The sequence below is a fragment of the Felis catus genome, chromosome D4, assembly GCF_018350175.1.
Source record: "Felis catus isolate Fca126 chromosome D4, F.catus_Fca126_mat1.0, whole genome shotgun sequence".
In the NCBI taxonomy this organism is placed as follows: domain Eukaryota; kingdom Metazoa; phylum Chordata; class Mammalia; order Carnivora; family Felidae; genus Felis; species Felis catus.
The window spans coordinates 1186375-1214218 of record NC_058380.1 but is presented as its reverse complement, the minus strand read 5'-3'; the positions used below and the strand labels follow the sequence as shown (position 1 = coordinate 1214218).

General features: G+C 54.0%; 1 protein-coding gene across 1 annotated transcript in view; it reads right to left on the bottom strand.

Annotated features, from left to right (window-relative positions):
- WNK2 (WNK lysine deficient protein kinase 2) overlaps positions 1-27844 on the bottom strand; it is a 133765-nt gene that overhangs the window by 59590 nt on the left and 46331 nt on the right. The window contains 13 exon segments of the mRNA XM_045042493.1: positions 8927-9046; positions 9521-9566; positions 9761-9931; positions 10127-10243; positions 10330-10498; positions 11226-11275; positions 11677-11970; positions 13849-14427; positions 15692-15883; positions 16168-16299; positions 17996-18198; positions 22197-22479; positions 26929-27148. Of these exon segments, the coding sequence (XP_044898428.1) occupies positions 8927-9046; positions 9521-9566; positions 9761-9931; positions 10127-10243; positions 10330-10498; positions 11226-11275; positions 11677-11970; positions 13849-14427; positions 15692-15883; positions 16168-16299; positions 17996-18198; positions 22197-22479; positions 26929-27148 (2576 nt within the window).

The window sequence follows — 27844 nt, the reverse complement described above, 5'->3', positions numbered from 1 at the left end:
ATAAGGCTATGAGCAGATTTCTCAACAGAAACTTTGCAGGCCAGAAGAGAGTAGCATGACATAGTCAAAGTGCTGAATGGTAAAAATCTACAGTCAAAAATACTCTATCCAGCAAGGCTACCCCTCAGAATAGAGGGAGAGATAACAAGTTTCCCAGACCAAAAAAACAAAAACTAAACAAACAAACAAACTTAAAGGACGTCATGACCACTAAATCAGCCCTGCAAGAAATATTAAGGGGGAACGTTTTGAAAGGAGAGACCAAAAGTGACAGTATAACTGCAGGAAACACAGAAGAAGTAAATATGAGTGTTTCTGTAAATATTCAGTCAAGGAACTCACAAAATAAAAGGAGGTAGAACATGATACCATACCTTCTTACCTAGGTAAGAAGGACAAGAGTAAAAAACAGGTTCACACTTGAATGATCACTGACAATACAGACTGCTATATGCAGCAAATGTTCTATAAAAACTTAATGGTAAGCACGTATCAAAAACCATTAATAAATATGCAAAGAATAAAAATAATTAAATCCAAATATATCACTGAAGAAAATCAGAAAACCACAAGAGAGAAAAAGGAAACGAAGAATCAGAGAAAATCTTCAGAAACGACAATGTCAATAGATACATATCTATCAATAATTACTTTGAATGTAAATGGACTAAATGCTCCAACCAAAACACAAACAGTGACAGAATAGATTAAAAAACAAGACCCATCTATGCTGCCTACAAAAGACTCATTTCAGACCTAAAGACACCTGCATATTGAATGTGAGGGGATGGAGAAACATTTATCATGCAAATGGATGTCAAAAGAAAGCTGGAGTAGCATCACTTATATTGAACAAAACAGACTTTAAAACACTGTAACAAGAGGCAAAGAAGGCCATTATATAACAATAAAGAGGACAGTCCAACAAGAAGATATAATAATTATAAATATTTATGCACCCGACATGAGACCAGCCATATGCATAAAACAATTAATAACAAACATAAAGAAACTAATCGATAATAATACAATAATAGTAGGGGACTGCATACCCTACTTACATCAATGCACAGATCATCTAAACAGAAAAGCAACAAGGAAACAATGGCTTTGAGTGACATATTGAACCAGATGGATTTAACAGATATATTCAGAACACTCCATCCCCAAACAGCAGAAGACACATTCTTTCCAAGTGCACATGGAACATTCTCCAGAATATATTCAATTACATTGGGCCACAAAACAAGCCTCAACAAATTCAAAAAGATCAAAGTCATATGACCACAACAGTATGAAACTAGAAGTCAACCACAAAAAAATCTGGAAAGATTAAAAGGTTAAATAACACACTACTAAATAATAAATAAGTCAACCAGGAAATAAAAGAGGAAATCAGAAAGCACATGGAAACAAATGGAAATGAAAATGCAACGCTCTAAAACCTGAGATACAGCAAAGGTAGTTCTAAGAGGAAAATATATAGCAATAAATAGGCTTCTTGAGGCCTATCTCAAGAAGCAAGAAAAATCTCAAATAAACAACCTAACCTTACACCTAAGTTAGTAGAAAAAGAACAAACAAAATCCCAAAACAGTAGAAGGAAGGAAATCATAAAGATTACAGCAGAAACAAATGATTTAGAAACCAAAAAACAATGGAACAGATCAATAAAACTAAGACCTGGCTCATTGAAAAAAAAAATCAATAAAATTGATAAACCTCTAGCCACACTTATCAAGGGAAAAAAAAGACTAAAATAAAATTAAAATGAGAGAAAATAAATATCAATACCACAAAAATACAAATAATTATAAAAGAGTATCATGAAAAACTATATGCCAAAAATTGGACAACCTAGAAGAAATAGATAAATTCCTAGAAACATAACCTTCAAAAACTGAAGGAGGAAATAGAATATTTGAACAAACTGATCACCAACAATGAAATTGCATCAGTAAGCAAAAAACTCCCAACAACAGTCCAAGACCAGATGGCTTCACATAGGTGAATTTTACCAAACATTTAAAGGAAAGTTAAGAATTCTTCTCAAACTATTCCAAAACATAGAATGGAAGGAAAACTTCCAAATTCATTCTATGAGGCCACACTACCCTAATACCAAAGCCAGATAAAGACACCACTAAAAAAGAGAACTACAAGCCAACACCCATGATGAACATAAATCCAAAATTCCCCCCCACCCAAAATACTAGCAAACCGAATCCAACAATACATTAAAAAAAATCATTCACCACGATCAAGTGGGACTTATTGCTGGGCTGAAAGGGTGGTTCAACATTCACAAACCAATCAGTGTGATACATCACATCAGTAAGAGAAGGATAAGAACCATATGATCATTTCAATAGGTGCAGAAAAAGCATTTGACAAAGCACAACAGGCATTCATGATAAAAACCCTCAACAAAGTAGGTTTAGTGGGAACATACCTCAATGTAATAAAGGCCATATACGAAAAATATACAACTAACATCATCCTCAAGGGGGAAAAACTGACAGCCTTTCCCCTAAGGTCAGGAATAAAAGACAGGATGTCCACTCTCACCACTTTTAGTCAACATAGTACTGGAAGTCCTAGCCTCAGCAATCAGACAACAAAAAGAAATACAAAGCATCCAACTCAGCAAGGAAGAAGTCAGACTTTCACTATTTGCAAATGATAGGACATTCTATACAGTATACCTGAAAGACTCCACCAAAAAATTGCTAGAGCTGATACACGAATTCCGAAAAGTCAGGATATAAACTCAATGTACAGAAATCTGTTGCATTTCTACACACCAATAATGAAGCAGAAGGAGAAATCAAAGAATCAATCAATCCCATTTACGATTGCACAAAAATGATGATACCTAGGAACAAATCTAACCAAGGAGTAAAAGACCTGTACTCTGAAAGCTATAAAACACTGATGAAAGAAACTGAAGATGAGGGGCGCCTGGGTGGCGCAGTCGGTTAAGCGTCCGACTTCAGCCAGGTCACGATCTCGCAGTCCGTGAGTTCGAGCCCCGCGTCGGGCTCTGGGCTGATGGCTCGGAGCCTGGAGCCTGTTTCTGATTCTGTGTCTCCCTCTCTCTCTGCCCCTCCCCCGTTCATGCTCTGTCTCTCTCTGTCCCAAAAATAAATAAAAACGTTGAAAAAAAAATTTTAAAAAAAGAAACTGAAGATGACACAAAGAAATGGAAAAGCATTCCAATGCTCATGGATTGGAAAAACAAATATTGTGAAATGTCTATACTACCAAAAGCAATCTACACATTTAATGCAATCCTTACGAGAATACCAACAGCATTTTTCACAAAACTAGAACAAACAATCCTAAAATTTATATGGAACTGCAGAAGACCTTGAATAGCCAAAGCAATCTTGAAAAAGAAAAGCTAAGCTCCTGGAGGCATCACAATTCTGGACTTCAAGTTACATTACAAAGCTATAGTAATCAAGATAGTATGGTACAAAAACAGACACATCAATCAATAGAACAGAATAGAAAACCCAGAAATAAACCCACAATTATACGGTCAATTTTTGACAAAGCAGGAAAGAATATCCTATGGGAAAAACAGTCTCTGGTTTTCCCAAAACAAATGGTGTTGGGAAAACTGGACAGCAACATGCAAAAGAATGAAACTGGGCCACTTTCTTACACCTTGCACAAAAATAAACTAAAATGCATTAAAGACCTAAATGTGAGACCTGAAACCATAAAAATCCTAGAAGCACAGGCATTAATTTCTCTGACATTGGCCATAGCGAAGTTTTTCTAGATTCTTTCCCAAGGTGAGGAAATAAAAGCAAACATAAACTATTGAGATTACATCAAAATAAAAAACTTCTGCACAGCAAAGTAATCAACAAAACTAAAAGGCAACCTGTAGAACGGGAGAAGATATTTGCAAATGATATATCTGATGAGGAGTTGGTATCCGAAATATACAAAGAACTTCTAAAACTCAACACCCCAAAAAACAAATAATCCAATTAAGAAATGGGCAGAAGACATAAATAGACATTTCTCCAAAGAAGACATAACAGATGGCCAACAGACACACGAAAAGATGCTCATCATCACTGATTATCAGGGAAACTGCAAATCAACTACAGTATCACCTGACACCTCTCAGAATGGCTCAGATCAACAACACAAGAACCAATAAATGCTGGTGGTAATGTATAGAAAGGGAAACTCCTGTGCATTACTGGTGGGAATGCAAACTGGTGCAGCCACTCTGGAAAACACTTCAGAAGTTCCCCAAAAAGTTAAAAATAGAACTACCCTATGATCCAGTAATTGCACAACTGGGTATTTACCCAAAGAATACAAAAACACTAACTCAAAGGGATACATAGACTCTGATGTTTATAGTAGCATTATTTACAACAGCCAAGATATGGAAAGAGCCCAAATGTCCATCAACTGATGAGTGGATAAAGAAAATGTGAGATATTGGGGCGCCTGGGTGGCACAGTCGGTTAAGCGTCCGACTTCAGCCAGGTCACGATCTCAAGGTCCGTGAGTTCGAGCCCCGCGTCAGGCTCTGGGCTGATGGCTCAGAGCCTGGAGCCTGTTTCTGATTCTGTGTCTCCCTCTCTCTCTGCCCCTCCCCCGTTCATGCTCTCTCTCTGTCCCAAAAATAAATAAACGTTGAAAAAAAAATTAAAAAAAAAAAAAAGAAAAAAAAAAGGAAAAAAAATGTGAGATATATATATATATATATATATATATATATACACACATATATACACATATATACATATATGCATACATACATACACTCACAATGGAATATTATTTCGGCCATAAAAAAGAATGAAATGTTGCCATTTGCAATTAACATGGATGGAGCTAGAGTAGAACACTAAGCAAAGTAATTCAGTCAGAGAAAGACAAGCACCATGTGATTTCACTCATATGTAGAGTTTAAGGAAAAAACAAATGAGCAAAGGGAAAAAGAAAGAAAGGCAAACCAAGAAACAGACTCTTAACTATAGAGAACAAACTGATGGTGACCAGAAGGGAGGTGGGTGGGAGATGGGTGAAACTGGTGATGGGCATTCAGGAGTGCACTTGTCTTGATGAGCGCCAGGTGATTAAAATAAAATTAAATATCAAAATTAAAAATTGAGTACTGCTCAAAAGTTTTTCTTTTAATTCCACTATTGTTAACAGACAGTGTTATATTATTTTCAGGTGTTTCTTACGGTGGAAGTATAAATAATTGATTAATGACCTTTGTTTTATAATATAAGCATTTCTTGCTACAAATTGCTCTCTATACAAAACTTCAACTGCATGTGTTTTGTTATTTCATTTTTATTTTCTTAATAAGAGAATTCCCCTTCTGTTAAAAATAAATAAAATAAATGCTGGTAGAATTCACCTGAAGCCATCTGGTCCTGGACTTTTGTTTTTTGGGAAGTTTTTAAATTACTGATTCAATTTCATTTCTTATAATCTATCTACTCGGATTTTCTATTTCTTTGTGATTCAGTCTTGGAAGATTATGTGTTTCTAGGAACTTATCTTTTTTTTTTTTCTTCTAGGTTGTAATGTTGTTTTTGTTGTTATTTTTTATTCCTGGTCATTTTCTTTGCTCTAGAAGTCCATTTTGCATATTAAATAGCCATTCCAGTGACCTTTTGATTAGTGTTTGCATGTTATATCTTCGTCATGCTTTTTCTTTTAATGTACCTGTAGCATTATATTTGAAGTTGCTTATAGATAACAATTAAGTCAAATTTTCTTTTAACCCAGTCTCACAAATCTCTGTCTTTTCAAGGATGTGCTAAGACCACTTACATTTAATTCAATTATTGTTTAGATGTAGACCTATGATTTGTTTCTCCCTTGTTCCCCTCTTTTAAAAATCTTGTTTATTCTTTCTTTTCTTTTTCTTTCTGGATTATTTTATTTTCTTTGGTGTTCTCTCTGAAAACAGAATTCTGGGCTGACAGGTTTTTTCCTTCAATGCTTTAGAAATGCCATGCCACTTCCTTCTGGACTCCACAGTTTCTGGTGAGAAATCTGCAGTCATTTAAACACTGCTCCCCTCCAGGTCATACATCATTTTTCTCTGGCTGCTTTCACAGTTTTTTCTTTCTCTATTTCTCAGCAGTTTATATGTCCAGGTATGGATTTCTTTGGGTTTATCCTTTTTGGGATTCATTCAGCTTCTTCAATCTATAGGTTTGTCTGAATGTCACCAAACTTGGGAAGTTTTCTGCATTATTTCCTCAAATATTTTCTCAGCACTGCACTCCTTCTCTTCTGCTTCTGGGACTAATGACACAAACAGTAGACCTCCGTGCCGTTCCACAGTCCGTGAAGCTCTGTTCATCTTTTTCTAAGTTCTGATTAGATAGTTCCGGGTATTTCAAGTTTCTGTCTCCTCTTTGTACTCCCTTTCTTCATGAACACTTTCCACTTCAACATTTGTTTCAAGAACGTTTATAATTGCTTGTTGGATCATGTTTACAATTGTTTCTTGGAAGTCTCTGTGAGATCATCCCAACATCTATTTTGTCTTGTCATTGTTGGTGGTCTTTTTCCAACGCAAGCTGGCATTTTTATTGTTTTTCATTTGAGGGGTATTTGGATTACACTGGTTGGACTGCATTAGTCTGGATTTTGAATACCATGAGACCCTACATCTCTTTAACTCCTATGGTGAAATGCTGATGTTTCCTTTAGCAGACAACTAACCTGGTCAGATTCAAGCTGCGAGTTACAATCCACCTTCTAAGAGCTGTGGCTACAATGCCAGTCTATCCATCAGCTCAGTTCTCAGCTTATCATGTGCTAATTAGGATCAGATCCATACACACACAGGACGAGGGTAAGCCCAGGAGTTCATGAACAACTTCATGGGATTCCTCCCCAAGCTCCTCCTTTTGCATGGTATCTCAGATCCATGACACCCCTTTCCAGTCCCCTGAAACCATCCACTTGAACAACTGAGAGGACCAGAGCCCAGTGGCAGGAGAGAAGAAAGTGAAAAGAGCAATGGTTTTGATTTTGTATCCTTTGTCCTCTGAGTTCTGGCTCCACCCAGCAGAAAGCCTCTCCACTTCCACTGCGTTGGTTCCTGTTGCTGCTGCTGCCCCTCAGAAATGTTGGGGGTGGGGGGTGGACAGGGAGGACCCCACACCATGCTCTGTGCTTTAGGAATCTGTTCACTCTCTTGCTCTGCAAGGAAAGTAGCGGGCATCTCCCGGAGCCTCCCTGTCTGCACCCAGCACTCACTCCCAGGCTGCACACTGCCCTGACCTCAGGCCAGGAGGCACCAGAGGGAAATGCTATAAGCTCACCACCAGCCCAGGAATCCCTGGAATTCTGGCTCACTTCCCCCATCCCCCTGTTGCTACTTACTTCCCAAGTCTCAAAGAGCTGTGCCGGCACACGGCTAGGCTCAGTGAAGGGCTGCTATTGTGTGCAGACTCCATATCACCCAGACTCTCTATTTCTTATCGTGAGTCAAGCAGTGCGTTCAAAAGGTGCACAACCGTGAGGTCCAGAACGGAGCCACCCTCCTCCAGAGAGGACCTGCGTGCTTCTGCTTGAGCACACGGCACATGCTCCAACATCACCCCAATGCAGGCGCCATGCTGAGGTGGCTCCTTTCTCTGCCTGGCCTGTCACTTCTCCAGCAGGACTCCGCGCCTTCTCTCCAGCCTGCTGAAGCTTCAGCCCTCAGCCTCTCAGTCACCTTTCAGGAATGGGAACTGCCTCCAGGGGAGCAGGGCCAGCACCGGGCTACCCCACGTCCTGGGTCTCCACCCTCCCCTGGACCCTGGCCTGATCTGCACTGCCTTTGATGCCCAAGGACCTTCAAGCTGACGATCATCCAACTTCTCTCATCCTCAGTGGATGGTGCATCCCAATGAACAAATCTTCTGTCCCTGACAGTAGCTACTTTTTTTTTTTCAAATAAGTAAGGAAACTGGCTCCCAAAGGTTCTCTGAGATCAGTGAACAGATGAGGGAATTAGGGTTTAAGTTGGGCACGTCCTATGAATCAATGCACCACAATGAAAACTGACTTTATAAGGGTTTTTCTCCCTCTAGTTAACTGGGTGTGTGTGTATGAAATCAAGCATATTCTTATTTTAAAACTGAGCCACTGCAGACAATGCTGCTGTTCCCCTGACCCCTCATCCAGGGTGGGCCAGGTCCTTTACCTGAGGTCACCAGGTCTGTTTATGGCTGTGCTGGGATTCTGTTATCAGGCTGACCTTTTCCCCATGGGAACAAACCTTCAGAAGTATAACAGAAGTCACTGGGAACTCATGATATAAAATGAAAAATGATTTACAAATATTTTTCACCCATGTGCCATAAAGTTAGGTCAAATTACATAACTGGCAACTTTCTCCTGCCAGCTTACAGGGAATTAGACCTTAATCTGTTCAAGTGATTATTTTCAGCCTCCCAAGGGACCGCGGAATAAGGATTTAACGATCGCCCCAAGGGCAAGCTTGCTGGCATCTGTCCCCACACGGCCAAATCGGTATTAGTTCTCCTTGGGGACAATTTAAAATCAGAGTCTTAGTACTGAAAGGGACTTTCCCACTCCACCCCCAGAGTAAGCGGAGTAAGGAGGAGAGTGTCCTACAGGTGGGCCACACAGAGGGAAGAAATAGGAGGTGGGAGCCATCGCCCACAGCGGTAAGAGAGAGCAAGGTCAGAGTCGCTGGGCACACAGCTGAGCGGCCGGGTGTGTCACCTGCACGAGGACAGTAAGGGCAGCCCGAGCCTGAGCGCCACCTTGACTAGGTGGAAAACCAGGTGGACTTGACGAGGTCCACGAGCCATGCTGGGCTTTGGGGTGACGGTGTGGGCTGAGCCGGCACGCCGAGTTACCAAGCTACCGGGGAGAAGAGCGTGGAACTTCCGGCTGCTCTTACCTTGGCTGGCTTCTGGCTGCACGGAGCTCAGAGGAAGTGGCGGTGAAGGCTCAGGGGCCTCCGCCGCTGGGTGCTCAGCCACCGGGCAGATGATAAACCACCTCTTGCCCGTGTGCAGAACTACAGAGCAGAGCAAAACAGCAGGAGAGACAGAGTGAATTTCTCCCATGGCTGACAGGACCCCTCGCCATTGGCACCAGACCTGCCCTTCTCACACCAGTGGGGGGGCATGTGCAGCCCGCCTGGGGGGACTCCTCCCTGGAAGCCTGGGGCTCACACAACACCCTCAACACGGGCTTGTTCCCAGAACGTTGGCAATGCCATCAACAAAGGGGGACAGAGGCAGCGGCCAGTCCATGCTGTGCTCAGTCCCCACCAGGGCCACACCCAGCTCCTCAGGGTCAGCTATCCTTGCACCTGGGGGGTGCTCACCACACCCGCCAGCAAATCCCCCAGTTTCATGGCCGAACCCCCTTATGATGTGCTCAACACGGTCTTATCAAACACCCAAGAGACAGAGAAGGGACAAGGACAGAAATGCCTCTTCCAGAGGTCGGTCAGGATGGCAGGTGCGGGCCCAGAAGACAGACGTACCGTTCTGCTGATACACGGGGGCGTTTGCTTGGGACTGGCGACTCTCCTGGGAGGTAAAGGAGCAGACATCAGCAGACCGTGTGGAACAAGAACCTCCCGCAGAGCCCAGCGTGGCCACCCAAGGGGCCTCGGGAGCCCGGTCGACCCTCCCCGAGCCGCAAGCGCCCACCCTCCGGGCCACCTCACCCAAAGCCGCGTGACCTGCAGATCCTCCAGCACCCTGGCCCTCCCAGGACTCACCTCCCCAGTGCCCAGGCCGCAGGTGCTGAGGTGCGGCGGGCTCACCCCGGGGTCGGAGCCCCGGTCGACGTCCGTGTCCTCACTGAGCATATCCTCCGCCTTGTCCATGACGTCCTTCATCTGCTCGATGAACGTCTCTCGCTCGGCCTGCAGGATGAAGTCGTGCTCCACCTGCAACGTCACAGGCAGCCCTGCTCAGGGGGACACGCCGTGGGGCCTCACCGCACGAGATACTCCCTGACGGACGCACTTCACTTCCGCCCCGCACTCAGCCCAGGGGCGGCTCAGTGACAGCAGCAGCGCCCCCAGGGGACAGCGGAAGCAGGAGATGGCCCTCCTATGTCAGGGGAAGACACCTGGCCTCACCATATAGGTGGCGATCTCGTCAGGCGCATCCCCGTCTAGGTCGAACTTGAACGTCACCATCTTGTGGTTGTGCGTCTCCAGCTGGCACTCCACCATCTTGTCGCCCGTGTTGCACACCTGCAGGTCACGGGGGTGGTGAGACCGCGAGCAGGCCGCGTCCGGGGAGCCCTGTGCCCACGGGCCTGCCCTGCCGGGCCACTCACATTCAGGATGGTGAGCCGGGGGCGGCTGGCTCTCTCCTGGCGGGAGCGCGCACGCGTGGACCTGCGGTGATGTTTCCGGGCGGCCCTGCCCTCCAGCCTCCCACCACCAAATGCACCCTCACAGCTGTCGCTCATCTCTCTTCCAGAGGGAACGTCGGAGCCTCCGTAGCTGTGTGAAAACCCAACGTTACAGCCACCCGCAGACAGTCCTCACGCGAGATCAGGAAAGAGCCAGAAAAGCTAGAGGATGTGAGACCAGCCCCGATCCCACCTTCAGGGCCCCCAGCCCCCTCTCCCACCATAAGGCCTGTCCTCAGTGGCACTGGGGTCGTAGGGCTGTCTGACACAGGACCTCTGTCCTCTCTGACTCTTGATCTGTGACTCAGGCCCAGCTGGCTCACGGAACACATGAGGATTAAGAAAATCCTCCCCTGTGCCTCAGTTTCCCCATCTGTGCAACAGGAACTCAACAACCACCTGGGGCCATAGCAGGGTTTGAGGAGGGATTGCACAGCACTGACTGGGGCTGGCACGCCAGGACACATGAGCACTTCCTGCATCCGGTTCCATCCCCCAATGTGACAAGCTCTATGGGTAGGCAAAGACAGGTGGCCAACAGCCACGGAGTCGGGAGGCTGGGGGCGTGGGCCACGCTCGGCCCACTCTTTGCCCACTGCCTCCTTTTCTGGTACATGCTAGGCACCACAGACAGGTGCCAGGACCTGGACCCAGACCCCGGAGGACTTCAGAGAAGCTCTGCCAAGTCAGGCTCGGAAACAGGTGACGCTGCTAGATGCTGTGACCGGCGAGGGCGAGGGTGGCAGGGGTCTGTGTGCAGCTGCAGTGCGGGAGGGTCTGGGTGGACATGGGAGCCCGCGGGCCAGCTGGGCCGGTACCTGTCACAGCTCTGCGGGGCGCTGGGCTGCTTCTCCTGAGAGGACTGCTCCTGAAACAAGACCACGGACAGGAGGACGGGTTATACTGGCTTCCCCACCACACAGCTGCACACGGCCTGCTGTCCCCCACCTCGCCGGCCCAGGAAGCCGACCACACAAGGTGGCAGGCTCGAGAGCTTCCGTCTCGTGGAATTCCTGAAAGCAAGGGCACACCGTTTGCCGCCCCGCTGCGGTCATCCCCTCAGGAGAGCACACGGGCTTCCCATCCCCCAAGGGAGCACCACAACTCTCCTAGCGGGAGCGGAAGAACAGTGCCTGCAGCTGTCACAGGGTACACTTCCACCTTCCTGAGTGTGTCCCAACATCCAGGGGGGAGACCTAAGACCGCTGCTCAGGGGGCTTCTGGGGTCAGGGGTGGGGGGTGCGGGGGGCAGGGGGCAGGGGCACATACCTCCGGGGCCGGCTCCACCGTCAGCTGCACGGCCGGGCAGGGGCTGGCGACCCCGGGCCCGGTGGGTGGTGGTGGGTGGGAGGTGGGCGGCAGGAGCGGCGTGGTCTGGACGGGCAAGTTCTGAGAGGCCGCCACCACCACGGGGGCCAGGGAGCTGGGGAGCTGAGGCAGCTCGGGGACAGGAGGCGGCAACACTTCGGGCAGAGGTGGGGAGAGGATGGCGGCTGGCACGGGTGCCGTGGGGACATGGGCGGTGACATCCACAGCGTACGGAGGCGGGTGGCCAAGCAAGATCTGGGGGGACAGGGGACAGGGAAGCCAGTTGGAGTGCCAGCCATGCCTCCGCCAAGAGGTGGGGCAGGGGGGGGTCCTGGGCCAAAGCAGGTGCTTCCTGGTCCAGGCAGGCGCACCCACTCAGGGCTGGGTGATGGGCGTTCCTCTGCAATCTGGCCCCTGGCCCCAGGACACGTTAACACACACATTTAGCAGTAACCGCTAACAGCGGGCACTTCCAAGTCCTCGTCTCTGTGTCATGAAACCTAAAACCACACTTCACTTCCGAACTTAAGTCCAGCTGAGAAGCTCTAATGGTGGCCAGTACTCAGCAATGGACAGGGCTCCCCAGGGCCACCGAGGGACCTGACCCACACACTGCCCCGGCCTTCCGTCAGCTACGTGCGGGAGGAGCGAGGACTTCGGCCTGCAGAGGGCGATTCGGGACACGGACTGGGCTCCTCACAGACACTCTAAAAGCTCCTGGTGGGACAGCTGAGAAGACAAGGTGGAAGGCGGGTCCCCATGTGAAAGAGCAGGAGCCTCCATCGCGCCCTGCCTCCAGGTTGAGGTCAGGAACATGAAGGCCTGCTGCTAGCCGCGCTGGTGTGGGGATCGGCTGTGAAAGCCACAGCCCCTTCTCCCCCGGAAGGATCCCAGCTGCTGTGTTCGCGGGAGTCTTCTCTCAGCACAGGGAGGCCGTGAGGCGGCCAGCCCGGCCCGGCCACAAACCACAGACACCGGGAGGCCGCCAGGCATGGCCAACAGCCTGTGGGCGCACGGCGCCTGCCCCAGCTGCCGGCTGAGCCAGCGATCCACACACCAGGCCAGAAGGCAGAGAGGCACCAGTCCAGGCCCTGACACTGCAGACCCCAGGCCTCCATGGCGCCCTTGGCTTTCTGCAAACAGCCCCGGCCGGTTGAGCGGATGTCACCCCAACTAACGGGCCAGGCAGGTGCTTGTTCAGTTGGGCGCCAGACTGCTGCATCTCCTCTGCCCCCTGCTGTCAACACAAACCAGCCCTTCTTTCACCAACAAATCCTTCCTGGAATCAGGCATTGAGAATCAACGGCCAGAAGAACCTGTGTGCTCTCCAGATGCGCGGTCTTACTCGAGACTAGAGAGTGCAAAGTGACACCTGGCTCCTCCACGCGCATTGGGGGTAGGTCTTCAACATGAGGCCCAAGGGGGGCTACTGGCCCCAGCACACAGGAGAGGGATCTTAGCTCAGAAGGCAAATAGCTCGCTGCGGCCACACAGCTGCTGAGACTTGGGGCCCGGGGGGGGGGGGGAGGCCCCAGGTGACAGGCCCCACTCCCGCTCCTCTCCTCACGTGAGGTTGGAAAACAGCTTAGAGCTCCAACAGGTGCATGGAGTCTTGGGAAGGCCAGCCCTTCACTGCCCACACAGCAAGCCACCTAAGGTGCCCATCTGACCCCAGGGGTCATCCCTGTCTGCTCTGGCCATCCTGAAACCCACAGCTGTGTGCCCTTAGCACTACCTGTCTGCTTCCTCCGAGCCCCGTCTGCCTTGCTCCCTGGCTACTGGGATGGGGGTGAGCCACTAGCTGGCTCTCAGGTGCCCCGCCTGGAGAAGGCATGGCCAGGGACCCCATCATCATCACCACCACCATCACCACCAGCAGCTAACACTGATCCTCTAAAGAGCCCAATGGTGGAAGCATCAGTCACCCCAACTCCCGCAGCTGCAACTCTGGATACAGCAGGCATGCCACACGCGGCATGAGAAGCCACAGCCGAGGGACAGAACTGCCCGCTCGCCCACCCCTCCTCCACCCCCGGGTCTACGGAGAAGCAGAGGCCAGAGAACCTCTCTGGGTCAGCAGCTAAGGCCGTCTTCCGGGACCTGAGGGCGGGCCCTGCGTGGCAGGTGGATTACCTGGCTCCCAGCCCCACCTGCCGCAGCGGCCTGCTCTGGAAGGTGTGTGACGCTTGGCTGGTGGGGCTGCGGCAGCGTGGGGGGCGCAGGCTGGGACGGGGCAGCCCGCACGTTCTGCGCCGCGTGGAGGGGAGAAGGCGGGACGTCGCTGGGCACCATCTGCGGAAAGGCTGCCGGGTACACGGGCTGGGCCGGGAGCTGAGCCACAGCGGCCGGGTGAATGGACAGGGCGGCCACACCCTGCGGGGCCACGGCCAGCAGAGGGATGGCGGTGGCGGTGGCCGCCACGTTTGGCACAATGGTCCGGCACGGCACGGCGAGCGGCGCCCCGGTGGGGTGGGGCAGCTTGACCGCCTGCAGGGGCAGGGCTGGTGACGCGGGCAGGGGGGCGGCGGCGGCGGCGCTGAGCGGGAGGCTTGGCAAGATGACGGCGGGAGAGAAATACTGAGAGGGAGCGGGGACGGAGGGGACGGAGGGGACGGCGGGCCCGGTGGCGGCCGGCAGGTCGGGCAGAGCTGTGGAGAGGCTGTCCATGGAGGCCAGGGGCGCAATGGGCGGCCCGACGGGAAGCGGAGGCACCTGAAAAACACGGGAGCACGCCAGCCTCACCAGGGCTCGCTCGGCCCAACGCCCGCCCCACACCCGCCCGACGCGAGTCCTCCCGCCCCACGCCCACCGACACACGCCAGCCCCATAACAGTCCTCCCGCACCACGCACGCCTGACGCACGCCTGACACATCCCTGACACCTGCTCGCACGCACACCACGCCCCCCGCCGGCCCACCCCGCCCCCGCCTGATGCCCCCACCACCAGCCCCGGCACTTCCAGGCAGCTGCTGCAGAAAGGAACCGGCCGGCAGCTCGGACTCGAGGGCTTGGAGCAGTGACTCCCGGCTTCGCAGCTTCCACGCGTTTTCCTTCGAGAGCCAGCACCGTCCACACCACCAGACTGGCCCCCAAGATCCGAAATTACTTTGCCTAACACCCCCCAGTCTGAACACACTCACAGGGAGACCAAACTCTGGAGGGCTGTCTCAGGGGAAAGCATATCCAAGACCCCCCACGTGCTGGGGCCGTGCCCCACAGCCGTGCTCTGGAACCTTCCGCATCTGGTCTTCCATCCTGGAGACACCCACTATCTGGCCTCCTGGAATCAGCACTTAACACATTTCGGCGGATTCTCTCTTTAAAGCCTTTCCAGTGGCCAACATGTGAGCATCGTCACATAATGCCCGTCTTCCCGCGATTATCAAGCAACAAAAGTCTGCAAGCCAACTTCTACCTATCGGAAAAGCCACTCAACACTGTTACCGCCAGAAAGGGAACAGGAGCTTAACTAGACGGTGACTGTGATGAGGACAAGACCAGGTGACAAGACTCTCCCATGGGCTTCCGCAAACCGTGGGGAAGCTCACACCTTCAATGTGTGGCACAGTTCCCTTCTGCATCCCACCGACGTGGTGTGATGGGCCCGTGACAGGTACGCCGTCGATGGCATTAACCCCGGCAACAGCACCCAAGCACCATGTACTATCCAGTGTCCCTGGTCATCTGAGGCCCTGGACTCACAATGGGCACAGCCTTGGGTGGCTCCATGATAGACCGTGGCCATAGCTTTGTGCTACACCCTGGCTCCCGTGGCCCTGACCCTGGGCCGAACCTCTCTCTGTCCTGGACGTACTTGGGAGAGACACCCAGGGCAGATGGGCACGGCCACCCCAGCCCCAGGGAGTGCTCCCATCCCGAGGACCCATGAGCACTCACAGCCCAGAGTACGAGGAGCGGCCAGCCAGGCTGGGGGCGAAGGCAAGGTGGAGGGCAGTGCAGGGAGGGGGGTTTTACCTGAGCAGGCACCTGAGGCAGAGGCTGCAGAGGTGCTGGCGGCATCTGGAGGGGCTTCAGCTGAGCGGGGGCCACCACCTGGGAAGTCGGAGCTAGGTAGGGCGGCAGATGAGGGGGCACCGGCTGGAGGGGGCCCACGGGCGGTGGGGCCAGGACAGGGGGCAAGGGCGCCGGCTGGGCCAGTGGAGGAGGCTGGAGAGAAATGCAGGGGGAGGCTTCTCTTAGATCAGCATCCTGCTGAGCCTCCCCCACCCCAACATGCACACACACACCCAGCCCGGAGCCTGAGACACGCATATCTGAAGGCATCATTCTGTGTAAGCGGGACTCTTCAGGTGCTATGGATCTATAAACCCCACTCCCATCTGCACCCCAGGTGCTGGGCAACCACAGAGAAGGAGCAGAGGGGACCCAGGCCAGCAGAGCTCGCTGCACATCCAGGGTGGTGGCTGTGAGCAAGGGCAGCCCACGCTCACCTGCTGGCCAGCAGGCACAGGCTGGCCCGGGCCCGTCGACACGGGAGCAAAACTTATGGCTGGCTCCGGGAAATGCTGCTGCGGGAGCGGAGGGCGGGCTGGGGGCGGGATGGAGCTCCCCGGCAGTCCAGGCTGCAGAGAGCACCGAGAGCCACTCACCAGCTGCCCTCAGGCCCCCCACCCGGCTCGAGCTCCACAGCCACAGTGACCTGCCGCCCGCTCCCCATATGCCTCTCACTCTTTTAGGGACTCGCCTGGGCACAGAACTTGGCAGAAGTGAGATGTGGTGGTCCCTAAGCTGAGAACAGCCACTACTCCCAACCAAGGAATGTTCTGGAACTTCAGGTCTATGAGACATTATGCAATCATGAGAAAAGAACACCATAAAGGCTTTGCAGAACCGGGACATTCAGTGGGAGAGAGATATGAATGAGCTTGCTTTTCATCTATGGGACCGTGTGAAACACAGACCCGCAAATACATCACAAGCAGGGCTCGGGAAAGCGAGAACAGATAGTGGGACAGAGCCGGGATCTTCAGTGAGTCGGCCGCCAGAGTCCCCACCGCCAGTGGCAGCACAGACCCAGAATCCACAGTCTGAACGCTGGGTGTCTGACACTGTTAAGGAAGAGCTGCTCACTTGCTTATTTTTAGGTATAATGATGCTGTCAGGTTCTGTTTTCAAGAATCCTGATCCTGCAGACGTACAGACTGACATCTTTATGGGCAAAACACTCTTCTGGGATTTACTTCAAATACGGAGACGGGAGATGCAGGTGGGGGCTGTGGGGGGCACAGGTTTGGACACAGGAAAGATGTCCGAGGCCGACTCGGAAAGTGCTTTGGTTTTCTGGTGACAGGAACTACCAGGCCTCACCACTCACTGTGTCCTTCACAGTAAATGCTTTATGAAAGCCCTGCAGGGAGGGATGAGCTCCCCTCCGTGTTCACCTGAAGCCACCGTGCAGGAACCGCAGCCATGTGCCCAGGGGGAGCCCTGCACGCAGGATGGGCCACCCAGAGCCAACTGCCACCACTGTAGGTGACAATCGCCTTTCCCTACGTGAGTTTCTGCTGCCGTTTAAAATCCTGCTTCACTCCATCTCATGAAACCAGCAAAGCCACAAACGGGAGCTGGAAACGAGTCCAGGACTCAGCAGACACAAATGCCCTCCAGAGGGACCTTCTGAGCCTGCCCGACGGCCCAGGCCCACAGGACGGGGACCGGTGCTCAGGCAGCAGCAGCTGGACCCTTGGGAAGGGGGCCTAGGGGTCTGACTCTCCCTCTGGACCCCCCTCCACAGCCCAGCTCTGCAGCTGTGAAGCATGGGGTTCATCCGGGCATAAATCAAATCAAATTGAAGAATAAAGGCCGGCTCGGACCCCCCCCCCCCCCACTGCCACCCCCTCCCCCCGGCTGTTCCCGCTTCACCCACCAGTCTCCGTCTCCACATCTTACAAGTTACCCTACAGGTTTGTCAACCGTGGCTGAACACGTTCCCCACAATTCTGCCGTCCTCGTGCTTCTAACGTTTAACGGCTGCGTGGTGACCAGTGGAGAGCTACCCGGGGACACGTACGACCCCCTCAGCGGGGCCAGACACGCAAGCGGAACCAACGGTGTCGTTACTAGAAACGATGCCAGCTCCGCCACAGCCACGAAGCTCTGCGGTCTGGGCTCCACGCTCCTGTTCTCCCACCCAGTGGGCCTTTCAGCGCACAGCCCCCAACGTCCCAGCAGGGTGGACCTCCCCGGGGCCTGACCACGGGCCAGCGCAGCCCGGGCTGCCTGTGGGGCTCCAGGCCACGGGGGGAGGGGCTGACTCACCACGGCAGGCTGCTGGTAGGGCCCCAGCGAGGGCAGGCTGTACGGCAGGACAGGCCCATCAGTCGCGCTCACCGGGGGACTGCACACGCACTGAGTCGGGGGCGGGGCCGCGTCCGCCAGCGAGCCCAGCACCGCACTCTGCTGGCTGCTCTGAGAGTCCGAGTACACGGTGGAGCCCTGGCCACTGTCGAACGTGCTATCCGCTGGGAAGGACAAAGGCACGGCTCAGAGCAGACACCCCCAAACACCACCCCACGCACTCTACACACGGTCTGGGGACCGCGACGGTGCTCAGACACGATGCTCAGCCGGTCCCCTGCGCTCTCCCGCAAACCAGGACCTGGCCAGGTTTCTCAGTCACCTGAGCACTTAAGTGCTTATCGCTGTAGACAAATCACTCCAGGACGATGGGGGGCAGGGGCTGGAACCCACCCGGGGATGCCCTGGCGCCCCACCCCAATGCTGTCCAGGGGCCATCCGCCATGGGCACCACGGGTCCCAGGAGGGCACCTGACACTATCCTCCGCAGGAAGTGGGTCCACCCTGGCCACAGACAGGGCCCTCACCTGTGGCCTGGCCCGGCTGGAGAGCGAGAGCTCAGCAAGGGGCCTTAGGAGGCTGACAGAAGCTAGGAGAGGCTAGAAACTAGGGTCCTGTGGCAGAAGCGACGCTCGTCCGTCTTTTACGGGGCGGGGACTCTGACCACCTTCACCACCACGACAAAGAGCACAAAGCGGGAGAAGCCGAGTCCAAGCCCAGCCCTCACATCACAGGCCCACCCGTAACCCAGCTGGAAAATGGGCAGGTGAGGCCCCACCCCGCAGAGGGGCTGAGAGGGGGTGGCTCCCCGCACCAGTGCCACAGTGGAGGGAGCCACCCACACACCAGGCACAGACAGGCCCCGTGGCCACGGGCTCGCCTCCCCGAATCACAGCGGGGACGACAGGCCGCCTGCATGGCCAGGCCACTGAACGGTGAAGACAAAATCCTGCTTGAAATGGCACCTTGTGCTTCCTGCTTCCAGACTCCAGAATGTACACGGACGGACACTGTGGCTTCCCACCCGCAGCACCAAGCACGTCTACAGGGCGCCTCGGAGAGCCAGCATTGTGTCCGTTTGTAATTTAAGCGAATGGAGTAAAAGGGAATCCTGCTGGCTTTACATCAAAGTCATTTTTTCCCAGGGGCTCATCAGGGCCCGCTCTAACCTGGGAGGACACGAGAGCCCCAAGGTCTATAACTGCACAGAACCCATTAGACATGCAGTGACTTTCAGTGAGCAGTTGGTGGTCATTTCCTCCTGCACACAGAGACAGAGACGCGGACACATACAGAAACACATGCAGACAAACCTAGAGACAGAGACAGACACACAGAGACATAAAGAGACACATGCAGAGAGAGACACAGAGGACAAAGACATACAAAGAGACACACGCAGAAAGACCTACAGAGACAGACACACAGACACATGCAAAGAGATATACATAAACAGACACGCACAGAGACACAGAAAGAATACACTGAGGGACAGAGGGACAGAGACACATCAGAAAGACTACAGAGACAGACACACAAAGAGACATGCAGAGACAGACACACAAAGAGACCTACAGAGACAGACACACAGACACAGAGACATGCAGTGAGACACAGAGACACAGAGAGACACACAGAAACAAACACACAGAGACACAGAGACAGAGCAACAGAGACAGACACACACAAGACAGAAACACAGAAACACACTGTGTGCACAAGAAAAAGAGTATGTACAGACTTGGCAAATTTCATATAAACCAACTTTAACCATATATGCAACATTTTACATTCTTAAGCAGAATGTGTTTAATACCCAAACTATGGAGAGACCCCAAATGCCCACTGCAAATGAATGGATAAGATACGATATATATATGCATACATACATATGTGTATATGTACGTGTGTGTAGGTACATATGTGTATATATATATACATACACATATATATATAATGGAATATTACTCATCCATCAAAAAGAATGAAATCTTGCCATTTGTAACGACGGAGTGAAAATGTATCATGCTAAGTGAAATAAGATTTCACACATATGTGGAATTTAAGAAACAAAACAGATAAACATACAGGAAAGGAGGGAAAGAGAGGAGAGCGAAACAAACCACAGAAGACTCTTAACGATAGAGAACAAGCTGAGGGTTGACAGAGGGAGGTGGGTGGGGGATGGGCTGGATGGGGGATGGGGACTAAGGAGGGCACCTGTGATGAACACTGGGTGTTGTATGTACGTGATGAATCACTGAATTCTACTCCTAAAAAAAATAAAGGGAATGTGTTATTTCTAGAATTAAAAATTTAGGGGCACCTGGGTGGCTCAGTTGGTTAAGCGTCTAACTCTTGATTTGGGCTCACATCATCATCTCATGGTTCGGGGGTTCGAGCTCTGAGCTGGGCTCTCTGCTGACAGTGTGGAAGCCTGCTGGAGATTCTCTCTCCCTCTCTCTCTGCCCCTCCCCGCTCACATCCTCTCTCACTCTCTCTCAAAATAAATAAGTAAACTTAAAAAAAAAATCTTTTAAACCTACTGACAAAGTGCCTTCTTGCAGTCACTGGGTGCTGGCCCACACCTTCTCAACGAACTTGATCTGGGCTGAGGTGGGCAGCTTGTGGTGGAGAACCCCACAGCATGATGCCTGCTGTACCTTCTGACATGCGTGCGTCTGCCCACCCACCTTGCTACTTAAGATCAGGTCCCTTTTCCAGTGATGTGTGTGTACCCCAGACCCCGTCATCTCACCTTCACAAAGCACACGGCTTTTGTGTGTGTGAGTATGCTCAGTACGTTGTGGACACCCATGTGTGTGAGTTCTGCTGCGTGCACACGTGTGCATATATGCACATACGTGTGGGTGCACGTGAATGATTCTATGCACACATTATCTCTGGAAGTTACCATTAAGAGACAGGCAACATCAGTGGCCTCCAAGGAGGAACAGTAACTGACCTCTGCTGCACACCCCCTGGTATGGTCTGAATTTTACACGACGCGACCATGCTATCTGCTTTACAGAACTCACAATGAACGCACAGAACCGCCCTGGATCGACAGGGAGACCGTGTCTGCAGACAGAACGCCCACCCATGCTGAGCCACCGTGCGATCCGTGTCTGCACGGCAGGTCGAGTCTGTGCAGGGACAGCTGACCCCGGCAGACTGCGTTCCAGGTCCGGGTGTCTCTCCTGCCTAGAAACTGTTCAAACAGCCAGGTGTTTGGTGTGTGAAGTGTGCCCGATACAGAGAGCCTTTCCCCACGCAAAGTTTATGCCTGTTGATTAACCGCTGGCTTATCAACAAGTGGAATGAGGACGCAGTGCCCATCTTCTCCGGAGCACGCCAGCGGGTCGGGAGGAAGCCAGAGGCAAGCACGCGGTCTCTGAGCAGCAGCTAGCTACTAGTTTGAATTTAAGTAGCCTACTTCGAAGAACGTCACTATTGTTTTAACGATAAATGACGTGCTCCTATTAAATCAATCGAACAGGAGGTTTTGACCTCTCCACACGAACAGCCTAAAAACGTGGCCCAGGTAGGCTACAGTCATACCCAGCACTTATTCACAGAATGGGCGGAAGATGCCACGTCCTCAACCCTCAGCCCACAGCTGGATTTTTAGGTTACTAACAGCAAAGGGAGGCCATTCTTCTGCCCAGACTTGCAGGAGACCCTCTGTTCCCTCTCCCAGTCATCCAGGACTCAGCGTGATTCCCAACAAGCCATCAGTGATACCCTGGGAAACAGGGTAAAGGTGCCAAAGGTCGGGCACTAGAAGAGAGATAACCTCGGGGACATGTAATCCTGGCAGCAAAGGTCACGGCTGACAGCGCCAGGACCACGGGAGACTGCGGCCGTTCTCGGCCCCAGGGCAGTGGTGTCCTGGCGGGGATGCCCCCAACCAGGCCCCGCGGCCAGGACTGGCCTCCACATAGAAGCAGTAGCTGGATGAGCCACTCCATCCTACTGGCTTGGGGCACGGGAGGTTCTGGATCTCTCTGCACATTTGTCCCCACCTGTCCCGAGACGCTAGGCTTCCATGAGCCAAAGACACCCCAGTGCCCCCCGGCCCCAGGGAGAGCGCTCGCCCGCACCTGCGGTCCACACCTGAGGCGCGGGCTGGGGGCGCGGGCGCGGGGAGGACGGCACTCACAGGCCAGGGAGGTGGCGCTGGCCGGCAGCGCGGCAGGCAGGAGGTGCTGGTCTGCCTCGGGTTCCTCAGGCTCCGGCGGCCCAGCCTTTGCGTGGTAGGTCACCTGGACCTGCAGGGGTGCGGGCGGGCCCCTGGCCTTGTCGGGGCTGCCTGGGTCCCGCTGCTCCGGGGGCTGCAGCGCCGGCCAGATCCTCTCTCGCCGCCACTGGATCAATGCTACTCGGTCGCGGATGGACTTGGCCACAATCTTCACGTCGCTCTCGTGGAAGAATCCCGACTCGATCTGCAAAGGGCGGTGCCACACCATTACTAGTCACCTCCCATTCACAGGATTTCTGCAGAAGCCCCTCTCAGGCCCCACCCTATCTCTCACCCGCCTGTAAGGAAGTGCCCTCCTGCCAAATGAAAATCTGCAAAAAGCACGGCCCTCTGGACCTGCACAGTGCCGCTCCTGGGACAGCGAGGCTGCAGCAGGTGCGTGTGCCCGCGGGATGAGTGCGGGGAGGGGAGGGACCCTAAGCTGCCTCTGGCCGGAGAGCTCTCCAAAAACGCACAAAGGGAAGGGGGTGCACCGTGTAACTTGAGACAAGGGGGGACGGGGGCACCCATGTCCGGAAAACTCTGAACCCAGGAGAGCATTTGTGAAGGAGCCCCGGATCTCTGGGAAAAGTCACAGCTCTCCCAGAGGACACCGAGGGCAAAACCACGAAGCAACGGAGGCCCATCTCTGCCCCATCACCGTGGGAGCCTCATGTGGAAAGGGAGAAAGCCAGAGCACAGAACTTTTGGCACCTATCAGGAGATGAGCGAACTCACGGCTTTCAACACACAGCAGACATACGTGTGCATAGATGCACACATGAGCGCGTGTGCAGGCGCACAGAACACCAGCTGGGCCCGGGGTGGTGCCCGGAGTCTGGCCAGTGTGAGAGCTGAGCTCCCCACGGAACAGTGGTTTCAGGCAAGAGAAGGAGGAGGGGCCTAGACACCTCACTGTGCCTGAAAGCAAGCCACACTCAGAGAACGAGGAACGAAGGATGCGTGGGAGGACGCAGGCCAGCACCCAGCACCTCCACGGTCCAAATGCACACGTGCTGGGCATCAAAACACACAGTGACGCCATGATGGCCTGAGGAGCATGTCCACCAATGCACATGGAGGGGAGCGCAAGTGACCTGTGGCGGCAGGAGTGACAGGTGTCACTGCTGGTATGAGGTTACACAGGACACCACATGTGTGGTCTCTGTCCGCCCCTCCACACCCTCCCGTGGATCTCGGGCTCACAGGAAGCCATGTCACGAGTGGCCTATGGAACAACCCACCGGCTGGAAACAGTGGCCTGCCAGCAGCCAGGTGAGTAACACAGAGGCCGAAAGACCCTCGGCCCCGGTCAGCCCTGGATGATGCCCCGGCCACATGGCGTGGAGGACCCAGAGCCAGAGGGACCCCCTAAGCCGCCCAGATTCCTGACCGCAGGGACAGTGTGAGACCACACACGTGTACAGTGCTGCATTTGGGGTAAAGTACTGTGTGGCATGGGTAACTCACCAACAAAACCGTGAGTCCACGGAGACGCAAACAAATGGAGAGGACACAGTCATGAGGTGCACCCACCCATCACTTCCTAGGAGACCGCTGGCAGATACCCCTCAACCATGCAATCAGAGGGCGCGTGCTCAGTGGGCTGGCCCTGGTGGGGACACAGCCCCACGCCAAGCACTCCCATAGACACACTGACATGACCACAAGGGAGCCACTCCCACAGACACACTGACATGACCACAAGGGATGTATCCTTCATGGCAAGACAACTAAAGACAGACAACAGGGGACCCTGAACAGGCCTGAGTGGCTCTCCCCGTTCTGATGGCTGGGGTGGCCAAGTAGAACGGTGGAAAAGAGACACAGGCATATTCGGGGTGATGGGGCATCAGGTCTGGACATCATGTCAAATGGTTCTCTTTGGTACGTTTGCAACTTTTCTGTAAGTGTGGGACTGATAACTTCACAATCTCATTTCAGAAAACAACCCTGCTGGACAGAGCAAACCATGTCAAAATCCCGCAGACATCTCGGCAGCCAGCCTCCCGCCAGACTGGGGCCCCGGGCGGCAGGGTGAGTGGTGGCACTCGGCCAGGATTCTCGCGAGGGGCTGGGGCTGAGGTCAGTGCCGCCCACTCACCTGCCAGCCCACCATAGGGCCGCCCTGACCAGAGGCCACGGACAAGAAGGCGCCCCGCGGACACACCTGCCTGCTGCTTCTATTTTCTGCCCATGGCCCAGTTTTCCTTCCATCTCTGTCCTCACGGTCACCCCCTGGCGATCCTCTCTAAGGTGTTTCTTCTATTTTTTCCCGGATGGGGAAAATTTAGCCCCATTCTTTACCACAATGAAATGTCAACTGCACCAAGGCCATGAAGGCAGAAGAGGGGGTGCACAGACACGGGGAGCCTGGGCCAGGCTGCGAGCCCCTTCTCCGGGAGTCCTCGCAAGGGATCACTTCCAGGCCAAAGCCAGCCCAGGGGACGGGTCCTTCTCACCCCCGGTGATCTCGATCTCGTCCCCTACGCCCTGTGAGCCACCTGCTAGAGGTGGCTGGTTTTAGACTGTGATATGGGCGCTGGCATTGCAAAGAAGTAGGTGTGTTCAATTACAGCCGTTGGTATGTGGCCACCCAGGGCAGCCGGGGGCGGTGAGCCCTGAAACGCTGCCCCACTGGGGCTCCTGACATCAGATCTGGTGTTTTACGGTGGGCCTTCGGGAAGGTCCCGGCCAGGAGCCGAAGCCGCAGGCAGACCCCGCCCTGGAAACGCAGCCACTTTCAGCTCGACACTGGCAGCTCCCGAGGCACCAGCTCGTCCTGCTCCCGGAGTGGAGTGGGCATGCATCATTCCATCATCTTTAACTGAACACAGCAATGCGCAGTCTGCGAGAATGTCCTGCTGCTTGTGGGACGCTCCTCAGAAAAAGCGTGGGGCCCTAGGGTCTCCACCAGGAACGCGCGGACGCTGCCCAGAAAGTCCGGCCAAGGGCCAGGGGCTCGCTGAGGGCAGGCGAGGCGGCAGGCCCGGCATGGGCCGGAAACAGAGGAGGCCGGGCATTTCTGTGTTGAGGCAGAGAAGGGAGAAGTCGCTCACGAGAGTGGGTGTTCCCAAAAAGGCCTCGGGCCGAGTGTGGCCACCACCCCGTCCTACAACTGAAGAGCTGGAGGAGGCGCCTGGTCCAACCGTGGCAGACGACATCACGTGGAATCCATCTGTGCCGCGGTCCGTCGTCCTCGTGCATTGCTGTGGCCCTTGACCTGCGCGGGGCTCCCGCCGGAATCCATCCTGGGCAGGGAGGCTCCCCGGGCGTGTGGAACAGGTGCCACCAGGCTCACAGGGAGGCGGACAGCTGCCTGCCCCCAGGCCACCAGAGGTGCCCACACCGGCCCGACCTGGCCGGCCCTGACAGACACACCCCTCACGGCAGCCCCAGGGACCCGCATCATCTCCAGCAGGGCCACCCCTGGCCACAGCCTACCTCCTGGCCAGGTCCCTCTCCCTGTGGGCCCCCAGGACATGTGGCACTGGACTCTCACTCCTGGGCCACCGGCCTGCACATCACCCAGCTCGTCAATGCTTGTGCTTTAAACTTTGGAAGGTGGGAGGGGACCGCGGCGCTGTAGGTCAAGGAGGAACAAGGGTCCTGAAGTCAGGGCACTGACGTGCCCACTAACTGCAAGTCGGTACCTAGCGATCCGACATCCGCTCGGGCGTGTGAGCCACACAGCCCCGTTCGATCTACTCACAGCAGTGCTGCCCCGTTTCTGGGCCCAGGGATGTGAACGGAAGCTGGGGAGGTGAGGGTGGTCCCGTCCTGGGCTCCGGGCCATCAGCAGGATGTCATGCTCACCGTACGTGTGGGAAGCAGCAGAGGACCAGCCACCATCCAGGGCGCGGTGCAGCAACCGTTCTGCTACCACTGCCCCGATGCACCCACAAGACCATGGACTCCTCACGTGCTGTGTTCACAGGCGCCCTACGCCCACAAAGCCGAGCCACAGCCCGTGGCCCACATCTTACACGGCACAGCCAGCCTCAGTTTCCTCCTCCGAGCAGGGGCTCGAGGAATGACGTGGCCTCCCAGCCCACCCTCCAGAGCCACGGTCCACTTCCTCCTCCTTTAAACCCACCCAGGGCCAGGGAGTCTAGAGAACCCACAAGCTGTACCCTGGGAGGCACTACGATTTTGCCAGGCGTGCTAGATGCAGGAAAAGAGGGCGTGCGCTTCTGTGCCGACGAGAGGCACGGCCTAGCGCTGCCCCCCCTGCGGCGAGCACGCGGATTTTCACTCAAGCTCACTTTCTACGGCAAAAATCAGCAGCTCCTTTCTCACACACACCTCTTCTGCAGCATTGCAGCGGGACACAGTGCCCTCAGCAAGAAAGGGACAATCAAACCAAAGCCACATTCACACAAAAGCAGCAAAACCCTGGTCAAAACCCGGGCCCTTCCCGATCCACCCAAGCCCCCAGTCCCTCCCTGCACGGCTCCACGGGACCCCTCACCACCACCCCACTGGACCCCTCACCGTGCTGCCTTGGAGCCCCCAGTCCCCCGCTGCACACTCGCCATAGGGCCGCACCCCTGCGCTGACCTCACCCTGATCTTTGGAAACCACACGCTTTCGCGCAATACCCCGCGTCTACCGGGACCCACCACCCGCCCTCCGCAAGCGAGCGTCACGGTACCATCTCCTGCGCCACACCATCCGGCGTCTCCTTCTCCAGGTCAAAGGTGAACTCTATGGCCCCGTTGTCCTTGGGCTTGCCCTTCAGTTTCTTGGGGTCCTCAACCCAGAGCCGCAGGGCGATGGTAGACTTCCTGCCGTGGTCCTCCTCTGCCAGCTCCACCCTCACTCCCGTGTCCTCTGCGAAGAAGGCGTGGCTCAGCAGGTCCTTGATCTCGTACCTGAGGAGGGGCGGTCGACGGGCAAGGTGAGGGCAGGCCTGCTGGCAAGGCACGAGACAAAGCGCCAGGGCCCTGACCCACCCCGCTCCTTCCAGAAGGTTCTCCGACTATACTATCCAATGGGCAGGCTCTGTCCTCAAGGGCAGCACGCAGTAGTTTATTCCCAGGGAAGCAGAGAAGATTACACCTGAATGCAGCCCACTGCAGAGCATTCACAGCTTCTTTTTTCTCTCATTATGAGAAGTGAACACCCCCATCAAGAGAGACTCAGAAGTGAACAGTTTCTAGACCGGGCTCTGCACCACGCAGATAGGCAGGCCTGTGGAAGCGCTGGTGAGCCCCCAGGTGCCACGGAGACTCGTGGCTCCAGGTGAGGCTGAACCTGTTGGAGGGGGGGCAGTCCAGGCTCCCAGAAGCAGGGAGTGCTCAGGGGCCTTCCAGAGTTCCTCAGGATGGGGGTGGGTCAGCTGCTGGGCAACGTCATGGCAACCTCTCCCCATCCCTGAACACCGAGTTCCCTTCTTCCCAGGGTCCTGTCTGTTCCAGCGGCCCCTCCCTGATTACTGCAGAGGGCATCTCATCCAATGGGCAGGCGGAGCCCACACCCCATGCACGGTCACCACACAGGAAAAGGGGAGCAGAGGTCAGGGCCCCTGCCAGTCCCGGTCTGGAAGGTGGTCTTGCAGGGTCTGCTCT